The sequence below is a fragment of the Salminus brasiliensis genome, chromosome 19 (genome assembly GCF_030463535.1).
Source record: "Salminus brasiliensis chromosome 19, fSalBra1.hap2, whole genome shotgun sequence".
In the NCBI taxonomy this organism is placed as follows: domain Eukaryota; kingdom Metazoa; phylum Chordata; class Actinopteri; order Characiformes; family Bryconidae; genus Salminus; species Salminus brasiliensis.
Genome location: NC_132896.1, coordinates 5384916 through 5403082, shown reverse-complemented (window position 1 = coordinate 5403082; position 18167 = coordinate 5384916). Strand labels below are relative to the sequence as shown.

General features: G+C 41.7%; 1 protein-coding gene across 1 annotated transcript in view; it reads right to left on the bottom strand.

Moving 5' to 3' along the window:
* Positions 1-12984, bottom strand: part of cecr2 (CECR2 histone acetyl-lysine reader) — a 49802-nt gene extending 36818 nt beyond the window's left edge. Inside the window, exon 1 of the mRNA XM_072663285.1 lies at positions 12715-12984. Within this exon, the coding sequence (XP_072519386.1) occupies positions 12715-12834 (120 nt within the window). The 5' untranslated portion in view covers positions 12835-12984. The remainder of the gene's footprint in view (positions 1-12714) is intronic.
* Between the last annotated feature and the right edge of the window lie 5183 nt (positions 12985-18167).

Here is an 18167-nt window from a genome sequence, read left to right as displayed (position 1 = left end):
AGTTGGGTGGAAATGAAAACAGAGCTGATAAGATGACGATCGAGCAAGCGATGTCCATCCAAGGCCGAAGCGAATTACTATAATAACTAATCGCACATACTTTTTGCCAAGGCTTTGTGTTTATATACAGAAGCCAAAGTGCTTCCATACGCTACGCTAACTTTTAATGCAGAGGGTGCTGGTGGGATTTCTCACGCCTCCATCTTGGGTCTCAGTTATATGCACGGCACAGATTGCCAGGGTGCTGCACTTCCGCGGTCCAGAGTGAATAACAACTCGCTGGGAAAATCCGAAAGCTTAACCATACTTCCACCTACAAAACACAAGAGCCACCGACCGATCAATAATCTACAGCGGTAGCTCTGAAACACTGGAGTTCCCCTCTTCTAAACACTGTAGTGTTCCCTGTTTTAAAGGTCTTCACACAATAGATGCACAGGTTCAATAGCAAAAGTACAGACGGCATTACTGTACCGGAGGTACAATTAAATACAATTTATAATAATAATAAAATCACCTTCGTTATTAGCCAACTAACTTCACATACTTTGTGTTCTCAAGGTAGGAAGATAAAAGGGCAACAGAAAGCCTCACTGAGTCATCGTTGTACATTTAAACATCTCTGACCTACTATGGCTGGTGGTCTTGTTTTGGGTTGCACTGTGGTGCTCAGAGTAAGTGAAAAGTGGTGGAGGTCAACCTTGCTGCCAACCAAATAACTGTTGATTTGGGTTCCCTCATAAAAAGCACCAAAAAAAGCTTTCAAACTTTTGGATGTTGTGGAAAGAGAAAGGGATTAGCTTGCTTGTGTGTGTGTTAAGAGTGCCAGTGAAATGCTCACATTTGCTAGGTTTCTTCCAAAGGAGCACCACTGCAATAAGAGGATCAGCAGAAGCTTAAAATCACACAGACAGTCAAAGAGGCAACTGGACACACAAAATACTACCATTTTCAAAGGGCATGATGATAAAATAGTGTATATATATCACACAAAGCCTAACTAACCTGCTAAACAACAAGCTTCCACAGCTGTTCAGTCTCACGGTTTAATTCAAACTGATGAGGTAAACGGCAGTGAGGGTCAGGGTCATGGGTGCTCTCCAAAAAGCGCTTTAACTGCCCTGGCATAGTCACGAAAAACCGGGCCCAGCTGCGTGTGTTCGGGATTGCTCACTGCGTTTCACTAGCGAACAAGGCCACCTCAATTAAGGCCAACGCATCCCTTTTTTTTTTTTTTTTTTTTTTTTTTTTTTTTTTTTTTTTTTTTTAAATCTCCATCCCCTCAATCTTTCTTTAAATAAACAAAAACGCTGCAACTCAACAACAATAACAAGTTGAGCTTGTCCTCAGCAATTATTCAACCAGTCTGTACAGACTAAAGGACCAGACCACTGAGAGAGTCGGGAAGAAAAGCAGGCCAAGATGAACTGAAGCACCCAGTCAGGAGCACCTCCAACCTCCTGGAGGTTGAAAGAAAGAGCGAGCCACCATCTGTGATTTAGTCATGGTGATGCCAGCAGGGAGAGAGCTGAAGCAGCAGCAGTGGCGGCGGCGGCGGTAGCAGCAGCAGCTGAGTGTGTGAGTGGAGCATCATGAATGAGGGTCTATTCAGCACAGGCAGAAAGCACACACAACCCCCCCCACCACACACACACACACAGTGCTGGAGAGAGAACAGGGGATAAGGGCCACTTGCGACAAGGCCAGCCGAGGAGATCAAGGAGACAAAAGGATGAGATGCTGATCAGAGACGGGGAAGCTGTGGAACCGGGCCAGGAGGAACCAATCCTAAAGGAATCTCAAAAAGTACAGAGACATACGTTTTTAAAAGTTGATAACCAGGACTAGGTATAGTTGGTGTGTCCACGCAGGGAAAATCAGCAAACTGTGCTGATGCTGGTTAGGAGAACTTGTTTACTATCCAGCTCCCCCGGTATCACCTGCATCCTCCACCAAGAAGCTCGTTATACTCCAAGCAAAAATAGTTCTTGGTAATTGTGAGAAAGGTTCACTGACTCATAACAATAGTAGAACCCTTTCTGTGGTATATACAACCACACCCTGCCACACTGGAAACAAGGACTACCCTCAATATACCTGAAAATAAAGGCTGACTGATTGACATACAAGAGGTTTATCATGTACATGAACACTTTAACCAGGCACCTGAAGAACCCAAAGAACCCCCTATTTAAAACACACCGCAAACCTAAAGCACATCAGAGGAGAGATGCTGGGAGGCGTTCAGTTATATTTGAGAAGACCAGATTTACAGAGAATACATTTCAGCACTTAGTAAAATTTAACAAAATTAATAGAGCTAATGATCTTACTAGGAGGCCAAATATTGCCATTCGTCTGATAATATGGGGTTCAGAGAAGAGGTGGGTAATATTTCACAATACACAAGTAGACAAAATGCATTAAAACTCATTAGATTCTTAAAAACTGCTGTTCAAAAACTCTTCCATACCGAGTACAGTGACTTCATTCGAAATCTGCAGCACTTCATTTAATTAAACTGCGTTAATGACACTTTCTGTAAGGAAACATGCACAATACATTTGCTTGTATCAGAATAACAAAATTCATCACAATTTTAATAGAATATGGTCATGTGGCTCATTCCAAGTTCAGAGGTCATCTAGGAGTTCTGAGATCCAAATAATTAAAGCTAGACGGTATCTCAGCAAGTTGAAAAGTGATGAATAAAAGAAGGCTCATGAAATGCTGTAAAAGGCTGATTTAGGAGCAAGTTTCGTTTGACATTACCTGAATATGAACAGGCAGTTGTGCCACAGGGGAGCCCCATATGAGGCACTCTCTGTGTAGCCTGAACTAAAGCAAACTATACATCACCCTAACCATTAGCATGAGACGAAGTAGCTGTAAAACACCACCACCACTACCACTACCACTACTACTACTACTACTACTACGAAATTAAGAGGATTGAAAACCATAAAGACATCAAGCCAGTTCCTCCTCAACTGCAGCATATTTACAAAATAGCAGGTGTCAAAGGTGCCTCAGGTGCCTCCGACCACGGACTGGACCAAAGGACCAAAGTTTGGTCCAAACAAAAAAGGTGGGCTCAGTCTGGGTCAAACTGAATCATGGCTGGGTTTGCTTTTCATACTCTGCAAACACTCAGACTTCCAGACCAATCACAGGAAGTTGAGACAGACTAAGGTCACTAATTAAACACAAAAACAAGTGGAAAAGGAACTGAAAATGCAGGGGGGGGGGTGAATTTGGGGGGGGTAATTTGGTGAATTTTAAGTACTCTGAACCAGCTCTGCACTTCAAGCTGTAATGCTAGCAGTTAAGAGAAACCACATCACTCTGCCGATTTATTTCTTCCAGGAAAGGTGACCCACCGTATCATATTATATCAGTCGGTCAGTGAAGAACTGGTTACCTAATACTGGAGATACAAAAACTTATATTTAAAATTTATAGTCTGTTAGAATTTTGGCCACAATTATTTTTTTATTCCTTCCATGGAAAACAGTGACCATGATGGCTCAAACTCTGCGGCGACAAAAGCCATTGTATAAGCTTATATCAGCCACACTACTCATCAGAACCTCCTCCAGTCATCAGACTGGTATCTATTTGTCTCTTGTTGGGCAGCAGCTCAGAGCTCTGTGACAGGTGGCAATAAGCCCCAGTGATTTCACACAGAATGACCCAATGGCCTTAATTAGTGCTTCCCCAATAGCCTGGGTGATGACTAATAGACAAGTGCTAATTAGGACTATTTAAGCAACCATAATTATCCACTGATCCAGGTACGTAACTCCTTACTGACAGGAACAAATGAGCTACAGCTTAAGGTAAGGCACGCAGGGAACAGCCTTCACCTGACCAGACCAGACAGCAGCCAATCAGTAATTGAAGTACAAGGCGTTTACTTTAGGCCTCCTGATCAGGATTATTTACTAATTGAGTAGCACACAGATGACTTTAACGGTGTATCCATTAATAGCTTCTGGATTATAGCTTCTTTCACCCTCGGGTCTTCTAAGCGAGATGTAAATACGGGCTTTAACGACTGGTAACTTGTTGTAATTGCATATGCTGCTGTTTGAGACCGTTCCAACAACAATTAGCCATGACATTAAAACCACTGATAATTAAATAACTTGATGGCACCTTTAAAGGGATGGTCAAGCATGTTAGGCAGCAAGGGGACAGCCCATTCTAGAGGTTGGTGTGCTGAAAGCAGGGCAAATGGACAAGCATAAGAATTCAATGGCTAGACAACTGGCAGGTCTTTTGGGGTCTCTCCAATATGCAGTGGTCAGTACCTACCAAAAGTGCTCCAAGAAACCGTTGAACTGGCAACAGGGTCATGGGCACCTAAAGCTCAATGAAGGCCTCATCTCTAACCTTACAGGACTTGAACCTCAGGACTTTCTACAGTGGTCTTGTGGAATCCGTGCATCAACAGGTCAGGGTCTTGTTTGTTGTTTTTTTGATGGCACAAATGCAACTTACATAATACTAGGCAGTTATTATATATAAATGTCTAAAACCCAATAACGGTACGTTATAATAACTGTGGTCTGTAAACAAACAACAAAGAAGACAGGGAGCTTCAGCCATAGCACTTTTAACAGATGACCTATAGGCTGCTACACTGAGAAGCGTAAAACTTACAGCAAGAACTTCCACACCACTCTAAGGCCAGTTAGGAGTGAGAGCTCCTGACCAGAAACATGAGTGTTTATTTTCTCGGGTTTGAACAGGCTTCACTGCGACATTACCACAGTATTTGTCATGCTTGGAAAAATTTGAATTGAAAATGAACATGTAAATTTATATTTACGCATTGACACAGTGCAGTTGTTTACTTGTTTACTCAAGAAAAAGAGAGATGACATTAATATGCCTTTGAAAATAATAAACAATGCAAAGAAAAAAACAACTTTTAGAGATTTTAAATAAAATTGAGTGATACATTTGAGTGATGCTGAACCACCTTTGCTTCCATGTGAACTATTTTGTACGCGAGACCTAGGAGCATGAAGAACCTTCTTTTGAAGGTTCTACATTTTTTTTAAGGAATCACTTGAAGAACCCTTTGAAGCACCTTAGTTTAAGAGTAGTAGACAAATGCTGTTCGTTTCAAAACACATCATTCACTCTATAACAATACAATACATCCACCTATTCAGCCTGCAACAGTTTAGCCCCGCCCATTCCCACTAATCTTAATAAGCCGCCCTGTATCACTCATGTCCAAATCCTCTCAATCAGACCGATCTTTAACTTAAAGCACCCCATAGGAAGACCACCATCTCTCCCCACAGCATCATACAGATAATGAAGACATATGGAAACGGTCAAATGCAACAAAACCGAAATGGTCCCTCGTGCTCAGCAGACAGCCTAAACTCCCCCAGGCTGTATTTGTGAGGGGTGGGGGCACCCTGGAGGATTTGGGGGTCTCTTAGCGCCTGGCGGTAGGGGGATTTCAGGGCTCGTTTCACAGCCACAGTGCCAGGAAATCAAGCGTGCTCAGCTCAGACAAAGAGCGAGGAGATAGCCTGGGTGAGCAGGGCCCCTTCCTGCCGAGCCGCTCTCTCTTCCAGGCGGGGATGCGGAGTGCGACAGTGAAGTGTAACCAGGAGACAATGTGCAAGGAGACGTTTTGTGAGCCTGCCAAGCAAAGACAAAAAAATTCTATTGTCAAGTCCCCGGAACCGAGCCTTGGAAGAAAAGGAGCCGCCCAGCACAGCCACCTTCAACCTGGATCAGTGGGTTTGTAATATCCAGCTAGTGTGGCCTCGCAGAGCACAAAGGCTGAGCTCTGAAGAGAGACAGTCACAGCGGGAGCGGGTATCGATTTACCTCCTCCTACCATGGTCCACTTTGTCTAGCGGGTCCCAAGTTCTTCTTGTTTGGAGCAGTTCTTGCAGAGCAGCACGTAGTCGGACTTCAGATTTACCCACAAGAATTGTGGGAAGCTAAATGATGCAGGTTAAGGATCCCCAAGGCCAGTCTTGGAGGAATGCCACACACACTAGTGAGGCCTTAGCATGAAGTCCAACGGCACCAGAACAGCTCCTGTTCTGGAGACAGCATGCTGGAGAACAAAGCTGCAGGACCTGATGAGCAGACTTTAGGTGGATATGAAGAACATGGCCCAAAAGTCAGTGAGTAAACATGCCCAGGGTGGTGGGCAGCCATTGGATTAAGGCCTCGCTCAAGGGCCCCCCAACAGCTGCAGCTTGGCGAAGCCAGGTATCGGACCCACAAGCCTATCATTAATAGCCCAGAGCCAGCATGGACCCCATGTTCGATCTGAGGCATGAAACTGAGGACCAACACCATGTACATTAATGCTGATGGTGATATGACAATGGGTCAGAACATCTCCAAAACATCAGACAGGTCTTGAAGAGTGTTCTCAGTATGCAGGGGTCAGTACCTACCTAAAGTGCTCCAGAGTACTGATGCTCACGGAGGCCCCATCTCACAACTTACAGGACTTACAGGATCTGCTGCTAACATCTTGGTGCCAGATACCAAAGGACACCCTCAGAGGTCTCGTAGAGTCCATGCCTCGACAGGTCAGAGCTGTTTTGGTGGCTCAAGAGGGACCTACGCAACATTAGGCTGGTGGTTTCGAGGTTACGGCTAATTGTTGTAGATATCTGCTAGCCATATCTCTGAGGAGACAATACAGACATGATTCCAAGATCATCACAAACACCTGCTTTAGCTTCATCATTTGAAATCCCCAGCTTTCCTAAACACCATTACAGAGATGCGGAAAAACATAGCACACAAATAATCAAATATGATAAGAATCTGGACTGGCATTGTTGGTTTTATCATATGAAGTTGTGGCTTTCATCAGGATTCAAGTTCTTGCCAAAGTTGGGGTTCAGCTTTTTTCTCCCCCCATCCAAATCTGACCCAGGAGCTCTTTCAAGATCATCGTTTGATCGCTGATCAAGACTTGATCAGTCAACCACTTTCCAGGCTTGGGTTCTTCCCATGACAAAAGCTGTGGGATCCGTTTACCACCGGATTTGTGTGCTATTTAGCGAGCTTGGCCACCTGCTTTTTTCAGCCCAGCCGTTTAGAAGGCCTCCTATGGCTAAAAACAAACACGCGTGGGGCACTGAAGCGGTGACTAAGCTGGTGCATAAGCACGCTAGCTTCGTCATCAGGCCAGACGAAATAAGTGTCCTGTCCCAGTCACCCCCCGAGTTAGGGTGTAATAAGTTATTATATAGATACGGACATATATATATAAAATAAAAAATAAAAAAATAAAAAAAGTGGTACCATATGAAAGCTATGACGGCAATGATTATAATTAACATTTCAAACACTAAGGAGCACTACATCCAATTAACAGGACACTAATTACACTCTGCACCTCAGAACAAAAGACTCCACCATTAACTTTTACTGAGGAATGGAGTGAAAGGAAAAAAACAGAGCATGAGAGGCAATAGCTCCTCTAGACTGCTACAGCACAAACAGGCTGTTGGGTGGGATGGGTCAGGATGGGGGTGGGTGAGTGGAGGTTAAAAAGGGGTAGTATAATACTGCTTGTTGATTTAATTACTAAAAAACACAAAATAAAAAGTCAATTACAAAATAAAACCCACAGACCGTCATAATAAAGGTCACCAATTCAAACAAAGCCAGAACACATAATACTTAAAATCACACAGTAAAATTACTCTTACAGATGTCTCCCTCCCTGAAGTCTTTTGCTGAATTGATTTGGAAGTGGGTTTTTGACAATAAACTATTGTCTACTAATAAACTTTTTTTATTTATTAGTGACATAAAAAGTAATTCCTCACAACAACAACAACAAATACCATTACCCACCTCTACCCTTGAAGGTTAATTACACATGACAACTGTCACAATTACAAACAGGCATCACGATTATGACACTTCAGCCAACAATCAGGCCTGAGGTAAATAAGTGTAATTAGCAATTGGTTTTTTTTTTGTTGTTATTTTTGTATGTTTATCTTAATGGTTAGCCAAGCATTCGTAATTGTCGCTAAGCCTTTGATGGCTTTCTTTCAGCTTGAATTTCAGCTTGAAGTAAGAGACACATTGAGATATAGATCACAGTCATACAAAAGCCTGGTATCTCAAAAATGTCAACTTCACAGAATAAGAAAGAAAATCATCTTAACTTTTAATTGAAGTACATATAAAAGACTATTTCTTCAGGTCATTTTGGAGCATTTCTATTGGTCCATTCACCATCGTCTACCAGTTTATTGCATGACATTGATGCTATTGACAATTTGCAGCACCTCATTCAATAACACAGGACTAATTATGCCATTTGATCTACTTAGTGCTAAAGTACTGAGATACTGCGACTTGAATAGCCATTCATTTGGACTTAAGCACTTTGTATTTTTCTTTATAAACAAGTTAACATGGCTTTTCAACAATAAGCGACATTTAACACAATTTATGTCCAGTCAATTTCAGATTTCCCTTACTTCCACATTGGGACTTTTAAATACTCAATATGAGCATTTGATTAAACAATGTTGAAGTAAATAAAACTAATAAATCTGAAGTAATAACTGGTTTAAAACGCACCTCTGCTTCCCTTTACCATCCACAGCACCAACAGAAGCTCCAACAAGCCTGTTCCAACACTCGCTTATCTCATTAACTCTTAGGGATTATTAGCAATGACTGACACAATGGATAAACAGCTCTGGACCATTATGTCCAGTGACATCCAGGACCCTCAGCAATGACAAATGACCTGAACTTGATGCCTTAATCAAGACACTGACAATGGATGATTCACAGCAGGGGCTGATCTGATCGTGTGGTGGGGAAACGTCCACAGCTGCTGTCCGCAGTGCAGCGACCTTGCACCTCTACAACCAGGATGAAAACGCAGAGTGAAAGTATGCGCTCTGGTCCAGCGCTTTACGAGCTACAGCGGTAACACGAGAGGACAATCATCGGGGCATTTTCCATGGGGGGGGCTCGAAAGGAAAGTGAAGGGAAGATCGAGATCACCGTCCCTGAACGACGGCGGCGGCTACAAGCTGATGATTGAGGTAGATGAACAAACCAGGTGCTTGGTTCCAAGGCACGGACATGCTGCAATGCCATTATGCTGGTGTGTCAATATAATTAATCACCAAGGATGGTTTTACAGGGGCTTGCTACATGTTGAAGTGCCTTAGCTCCACTTTGCTAAAGACCTTCTCATGCACTTTAACTGCAACGCTGCTGTGCTTCAGTGTTTTTTTTATCTGTTCACAACAACAATGCACTGACAAATGCGTTTCGCACCTCTGGGAAATGTGTGTTCGTGTGCGAGATGGGGAGGTGGGGTGAAATTTCACGAGCCTTGTTTCATGCCTGCTGTTGGACATTTTCCTATTACAGTACTCTCTAAAACTTCAAGAAACCTGAACCTGTGCTGCATCTAAAAAGACCCATCGTCCTAAAAATATTAATATAAAATTACATGTACATAAAATGGCCAAAAATATGGATTGTCTTTGGTGAATTCAGCTACTGACAGGTGTACAAATTGGCTGACAAAGGTATCCATTGCCAAAAGAACGGGATGCTCCAGTTCCACATAAGCGCCATACCATGGGCAGAAAGCCTCCCCATAGCATCCGGGTGTGGAACAGTAGAGCTAGGCTACATATAGTTCAATCACGTTACACAGGTAGGAGAACGCAGTGTTAGGAGACCATGGACGTTTATGTTTGCCCTTCACTTTGGCAGACTAGGGTTCGAGTCCTCGGCCGGGCAATACTGTTCCCCACTGGGCTTCGCCTCAGCACCACTTTTGGCATTTGCAATTATCCAACATCATCCAATCGGAGCGGCAATCATCCAACATCAGTACCTGATCTCACTTATGCTCTTGTAGTTCACCACAATCAATCAAAACCTCACAGCAATGGTCCAACATCTAATGTAAAGCTTTCCCAGAAAATGTGAAATAAGTGGGTGTCTACAAACTTTTGGACATACAGTAAGGTGGGGGGGGGGCACTAGTGGAAACTGTACTCCCACATAAGCAATCAGGACAACAAAGCAAGGAGCTATGGGCCAATTCAGTCACTTAACTCTCACCCAGAGCAGACCAGTCTATTGCTGGCTAGACCAATTGCAAGACAAGGGCGACAGTGTGAACAATACCCAAGCCGACGGCCAGCCTGCTGGCCATCTAACAATAAAACCCGTCGTGAACTTGGCTTAAATCTTTTCACACACACACACACACACACACACACACACACACACACACACACACACACACACACACACACACACACACACACACACACACAAAGGGGGATAGCAAAGTGGTTCAAGACTCAATACATCTTCAGAGTAGAAAACCCGTTTCACACTGGCTAATTCACCCGAATTATAAAGTAATAAATAAGTCATTTATATAAGTCATTTCATATTTACATCACTATAAAAAGCATGAGCAAGTGGCTTATCAGACTGCCAGCATGTCCAATGTGCAGAGCTGGCATGGAGCTCATATACAGATAAATCTTTATCAAACTGGATCCAAACAATTAAGAGCTGAAAACGGATTAAATGTAAACAGTTCAGTTTCAGCTTTACTCTCACGCCAGTTTACCACTTATTCACTTAGCTAGAACAAGACTGCATCACTGAAATCAGAGCTAAAAAGATTTTAAAATGACCCATTTTTGACTCTTAACTCTTAATTCAGATTCTGTAGTTTAATCCGGATTGAACTAGCTACCCAGCTACATTAATGGTAGTTCTTCATTTATTAGCCAATTGGTTTAATAACAAGAACTCGAACAAGACCACATATCGAAGATACACATATAGTCATGAAAATGAAAGAGACCCCATTTTTGACTCTTAATTCGGATTCTGTAGTTTAATTCAGATTGAACTAGCTACCCTGCTACATTAACGGTAGTTCTCCACTTATTCATTGGTTTAACAACAAGAACTCGAGAAAGACCACAAGGTCGTATCTGAAATCATATTGATATAGTCATTCAAATTAAATATGACCCACTTTTGACTCGTTTAACTCTTAATTCGGATTATATGAGCTGTTTAGCTACTCAGCTACATTAACGGCAGCTAGTTCTCCACTTTAATAACAAGAACTCAAACAAGACCACAAGTTCGTATCTTCGATATAGTCATTAACATGAAAGAGACCCCAATTTTTTACTCTTATTTTAAACTCTTAATTCGGATTGTGTAGTTTAATTTGGATTGTGTAGTTTAATTCGGATTGAACTAGCCATCATGCTAAATTAATGGTAGTCCTCCACATATTAGCTAATTGGTTTAATAAGAACTCGAGAAGGACCACAAGTTCGTATTTTCGATATAGTCATTAAAATGAAAGAGACCCCATTTTTAACTCTTATTTTTAACTCTTAATTCGGATTCTGTAGTTTAATTCGGATTGAACTAGCTACCCTGCTACAATAACGGTAGTTCTCCACTTATTCATTGTTTTAATAACAAGAACTCGAACAAGACCACAAGTTCGTATCTTCAATATAGTCATTAAAATAAAGGAGACCCTATTTTTGACTCTTAATTCGGATTCTGTGTAGTTTAATTCGAATTGAACTAGCTACCCAGCTACATTAATGGTAGTTCTTCACATATTAACTAATTGGTTTAATAAGAACTCGAGAAAGACCACAAGTTCATATCTTCGATATAGTCATTAAAATGAAAGAGACCCCATTTTTAACTCTTAATTCAGATTCTGTAGTTTAATTCGGATTGAACTAGCTACCCTGCTACATTAACGGTAGTTCTCCATGTATTCATTGGTTTAACAACAAGAACTCGAACAAGACCACTGAAACCATCTGAAATCATTTTGATATAGTCATTAAAATTAAATACGACCCACTTTTGACTCGTTTAACTCTTAATTCGGATTATATGAGCTGTTTAGCTACTCAGCTACATAAACGGCAGCTAGTTCTCCACTTTAATAACAAGAACTCAAACAAGACCACAAGTTCGTATCTTCAATATAGTCATTAAAATGAAGGAGACCCCATTTTTGACTCTTAATTCGGATTCTGTAGTTTAATTCGGATTGAACTAGCTACCCTGCTACATTAACGGTAGTTCTCCACGTATTCATTGGTTTAACAACAAGAACTCGAACAAGACCACAAGTTCGTATAGGAATAAACTCTGATATGCTACTTTTATAGACATATAAACACAATATAGACATTATAAGTTAAAGTGGACCCATGCCGGACTCGTTTAAGTCCTAATCCGGATTGTTTGTGGACAGTTGAGCTGGGTCAGCTCCGCCGCTGATCGTTAGTTGTGTTTGTTGTTAGCTAGCGATACAAGCCACAGCAGCCCCTCCAGCTCAAATGGAAAGTTTCTTAACAGTGTAGGAACGGTGGTAGAAGCTGAATAAGACCTACATTAGTTAGACAAGAGGGACTAAATTAATAAATTAATCAATAATAAACTAAATAGTAGCTGAGTTAGCGAGCTGCGCTAACCGGGCTAGCTGAGCCCTGCCGCCGCTGCCGCCGCTGCCGCTGTTGTTGTTGTTGTTGTTGGATCAGATGTGGCAGCAAGTTCTCTTCACCTGGTAAAACCAGCTTTGCGTAGAAACAGGTAACTAAAGCTGAGAGATGAAGTTGATTAGACGTAAACCACGTTGTTTATTACCTCGATTTCAAAGTCTGGTAAGTTGAACGCCGTCCTGAAGAGCGAGCAGAAGTGCGCTATGGCGGGGACTTCCCACCAAGACTGGATCTCCTCCACAGAAACTGTACATCCCTGGGACATTTTTCCAAAAAGGGGGGACGTTTTCACGCTCGCTTCGTTTCCTCACATTAGATACTGCTTTAACACGGATATCCACGTTGCTCTTAGACATATGCCTTCTGACTTAGCCAGCTAACTGAAGAGTAAAACTCGCTGCCCGCTCGCTTTAGTTGCCATTGCGCTTCTACAAGCTGCTCCGAGCTCACAAGAGGGGAACAGATGGGGCCGGCGATACCATGTCCGCAAGAGAGAGGGGTGCGCCCGGACCAAAACAAACCGCACGGGATTAAAACGCAGGCTTTTTAAAGTACGGAATCTACCGCACGGTTCTTCTGGTGGTATTTGAGATCGGGTTGTGTGGCAGGTTTCGACAGAGAGGGCAGTAAGACACGAGTAGGACCTAATCTGTGGTTCTTTGTTGGCACAGACTCCACCTATACTGGGAATGGTGTGTTCCTATTTAAAGGGAATGCACGACACGCACGTTTGAATGTATGTAGTAAAGCGGGTCCTGCGGTGTGGGTGTTTACTGTGCGGGGACAGCAGCACGTCTTAGCTCTTTTTGGCCCTTCTTAGCTCCTTTTTTTTAATCTTAGCTCTTTAACTAGTTAAACTGCAAATATAGTGCATGCTTTAGCAGAGTTAGTTATATAGGTTGTCCTATATGGGTTATTCTAGTCATATAGAGATACTTCACTCTTCACAGCTGTCAGATGCCCCATGCAAGTTTATTATCAGTATTATAAACCAGCCAGTCACCCTGATTGAACACGACCGGACTGGACTATGGATGCTTTCACCATAATGTTGTGAAAGGTATTAATACATGTTTATGTTTATGAAGCAGTTCATGCCTCCAAACGTCTATAAGATGTGTATACAGCAGGGCTTGGGTAATAGGTTGAGCTGAAATTAGCCATACAAATAAGAATATTAGGAAGAATTTGCTCATGCTGGAGTTTTGGAGGCTATTTATGGGAGCGTTGTTGTTAATGTAAGGATATAGCGCCCCCTCTCGGTAATAGGTGCACAATAATGCAAGGCATTCTAACTAAGCCAAGTGGAGGAAGCTGAGGAGTTGACCTAGGTGACCTTTTTTTGACTAGACTGCTGATAACCTAACCTGGCAGAAGTGCAAAAGTCCAACAGTATCCAGATACCCTTTGTAATTAAATGATTAGTGAAAGCAGGCGTTTGATTGCACACAGTGTTTATAATCTCCATAGAAAAGCACTGAGAGTCAGCAGGCCAGCACTGGCTAGAAGGGTGCTCAGGAGTTATGGAGCTCCATCCAATACCTTTGGGCCATCATATCCTGACTTCACCAGTGCTTTAATGTGGCTGAATGCAATCAAATCCTCACAGCAAGGTTTCATAGACTACATCTAGTTCGCGATCTGAATTGCGACCGTCATGATGTGATGTGTCTTCTGGGCTTTTATGTTAGAGTATGGTCAGATCAGGTCAGATATGACTAATGAACGGATAGAGATGTTTAGCAAAGCGGTATTCCTTTGTTTCTTATCCTCAAACCACCACCATGATTAAGGACTGTGAATCCATCTCCTTGTTGAGTTCTGGGTCTCTAGGGTGTCCAGCCCTTGTCTCTGCTGCAATGTTGCTAGGAGACAGGACGCCGTGGTAACGTCCCTCTTTCTCCTGTCAATGCTAGGACAAGGTGCATCTCACAATGCACCCAGACAGCTGCGGGGGTGGGGGAGTTACTGCATCCCAGGTGGTCTTTCCCAATAGAACAAGCCTTTTAATATCACTATGTATAATAACATACTGCCCTTCAAAAGTTCGGTAGTCTGCTTGACACAACATCTAGAGCCTTTGTCTGGGTTTATTTGGTCCCGTCATAGAAATCACAAGGAATTCAACCTTTTACCTTAAAAATAGGACGTAAAATATAGGTATGTGTTTTGATCGCAGGATTTTAGCCTTGGTTTGTTGTGGTTTGGTCAAAAATAAAATCTATGGTATTTCTCATTACTATCATACAGATTGAGATCTTTTGAGATCTTTTCAGTTGACATGGATAACAATGAGCAGAAGCTAGTGACCACCAACTAACTTGACTTATTCAGTGCCCTAAGTTTAGTTATTAGTTAGATGGTTGACAAATTTCTGGTCCTGGAGTCAAGTCCCAAAGCAACCAATACCAATAAACCAGCCAGGTGAACTGAGTTACAGCGCCAGAGCCATAGAGTGTAAATACTACATCACCCAGCACAGTGCCCTGCTGCTAAATCCAGCTCAAGACCAGTCTAAGCTGGTCTTTGATGATCAAGCTTATCGCTAAGCTGGTCACACTGGCCAGTTGACCAGTTTGGTAAAGCTGATTGTGGTCAGGCTGGTCATGCTGCACAACACGCATGGACATACTGCTTTTCTACCCTGGTCTGGTTGGTCATACTAGTAGACCAGCTAAACCATCAACCTGTGCTGGACAAGCTGTTAGTTTTTTGTTGTTGTGGTTATTGTTCTATTGGGTTGGGCTTGATATGGCCAGCAGGGGGCACTCTCCAACAGGCAGACCCAGGCAAACCAGTGTTTGGTGCAGCTGGTGAATCTGGTGACAGTAATCATTTAAAACAGTGGGTTTGTATGAAAGTCATATAATATTAGCTTTAATTAAAGCTGCTACCATACTGTGTGTGTATATATATATATATATATATATATATATATATATATATATATATATATAGATGGTCCAGCAGCCTAAAACTGTAGGTAAAGGGGTAAAGATGAGGTGGTTATAAATTACTTATGTTGTGAAATTGCATTTTTGATAAATTAACCAATAAAATGGTCCAGAATGACTTCATATAAAATATTTTTTTGCATTGTCGTGTATTAAAAGGCCATTTCCCCTTCTCCTGTAAAGTAGGAGATATGCTACCTGGTACAAGTGCTGTACGCATGCGCAGCTACCCTCATAGGCTCGATGTTTGGTGGTGCTCTATTCACTGTCAGCTGTGCTGTCCCCTTGGTAAGTCAGAGGTAGGTCACCCACCTCACAGAGAACATTAAAATGACGTTTATTAAATGTCCTAGGAAGGTAAATCTGTAATGTTACAGACATGATGTTTGAGGAACGTTCTGAAAACGCTCACACAACGTTCCTGATTAGACCATCACCAACGTTATGGAAATGTTTTCATGAAAACATTGATCTAACTGATATGTAATGGCCCTGATATCACACTGATACATCATGTTTAATGAATGTCACATTTAAAGGTTTTCCAAACCATTGGAGCATGTATTTAAACAAAGCATATAATATTAATTTCATATAATACAATATTAATAATTTACACTGATAATTAAAAGGTTTTATTATTTTTTTTAAACATATGTTCAGACAACCTGACAGATTTAATATTCAAACCAAAAATTATTAGCTGGGCCCATATAACACTATATGTCAGAATATTTGTGGACAGCCCTTCTAATGAATGTGTTCAGCATGCTGCCTAATGCCAGGTGTGGGCTAGAGGGGTGTAAAGCCCCCCAGCATTGAGCTGTGGAGCAGTGGAAGAACTGTGTTCTCTGGAATGATGGTTGCTTCTCCATCCAGTGCTTTTGGGATGAGCTGGGGAGCTGAGAAGAGGTGAGGTGAGGTGGTGATCATCCAACATCCTGACCTCACTAACGCTCTTGTCATGGAATGCACTCAGATCCTCACAGCAATGCTTAACCAAAATCTAGTAGAAAGCCTTCTTTCCCTGGACAGTAGAGACAGTTACTCCAACAAAAGCAGGATAGAGTCTTTAATACCCTTGACTTTGCAAGAAACAATGATTGTACAGATGTCCCAATACTTTTGTCAAAATAGTGAACTATTACTTTGGTTGCACAGGTCAAACAATTAGTGAGCAACTTACAGACCTGCATATGAGGTGTATATCGTATTGTAGTTAGACCCTTTTTGGAGAGAGGTCAGAGGTGACCGATCACAGTACAGAGGTGAAGATCAACAACATGCATTTAATACAAAAGGCAATGAATGACTGAAAATTATCAACTGAAATGTGAATAAATTATATTATATATATCAAATATATATATATTCCTTTCTTTACAAATACACGTAAAGAGTTAAAAACTAATCAGGAAAACACAAACGCATCAAAATCTTACTTGATCACTCAGTTCTTGGAAATGTAACTATGGTGACTCGCCACCTCAGATGACAGTTAGTGTGAGCGTTTCCTTATTCCTCTTATCTCTTCAAACAGCTCAGCATGCTCTTGCAAATCAGCCCCACTCCACGTGAAATGATCATTTGGACGCAGATGCTTTCAGAGTACTGGTTCTGACACGGCACCCTGTGATGTGAGTACACCCGTGTGACACGAGCGCTGATCATGTAATTATTGTGAAGTTGTTATGCCTTTAATGGTAATGACATTTTTCATGTAGAGCCACATGGTTCTCACACCCTTTACTTGGAAGGGTGCCAGCCTCAGCTTGCTGGAGTGAGACAAATGATCAATTAGTTGTGGAGTCCTATGAGGCGCATAAATCAATAGGGCTAATCAATAGTCATGGATCAGAGAGCCTAGAGAGATGTAGTAGAGGACTGGGTCTTTAATGAACATGATGAATATGGTCTGTATCAGTTACATTTAGAGAGTTGAGTGTTATTAAGGACTTAACACTTCAGTATCACAGTCTCATATCTCTCTCTCACTCTCTAAATATATATATATATATAAAATGTTCTAATATATATATATATATATATATATATATATATATATATATATATATATATATATATATATATATTAGAACATTTTTATAGGCCTGTTAATTACTTAAAGAAGTTCTAGTAATAGCTAAATAATAGGTCTCTAGTTTAAGTTGGTCATATTAACCATAATGACTAATTTAAGCTGTAATGTAGCACAGATGCTAATGTACGCAAACAGCAGCTGGGCATTATTTACTATACATGGGCACAATTGCACCTCATCTCTATCTGAACATATTTACATTTGTATATGCTTCTGATATTTTTAATATCAATGTACCTAGCCCAATTCAGCTTACGCTGCTCGTTTATAGCTTCTTCCAAAATCAGGTATTTAAAAAAAGAGATTAGAAGGCTTGGAAGAAGGCTTTCTACCAAATTGTGGTGCATTGCTGTGAGGATTTGATTGCATTCAGCGACAATAGCGTTTGTGAGGTCAGGATGTTGGATGATCACCACCCCACCTCATCATCCCCAACTCCCCAACTCATCCCAAAAGTACTGGATAGAGCTCCACCATCCATCATTCCAGAGAACACACACAGTTTCTCCACTGCTCCACAGCTCCTCAATGCTGGGGGGCGTT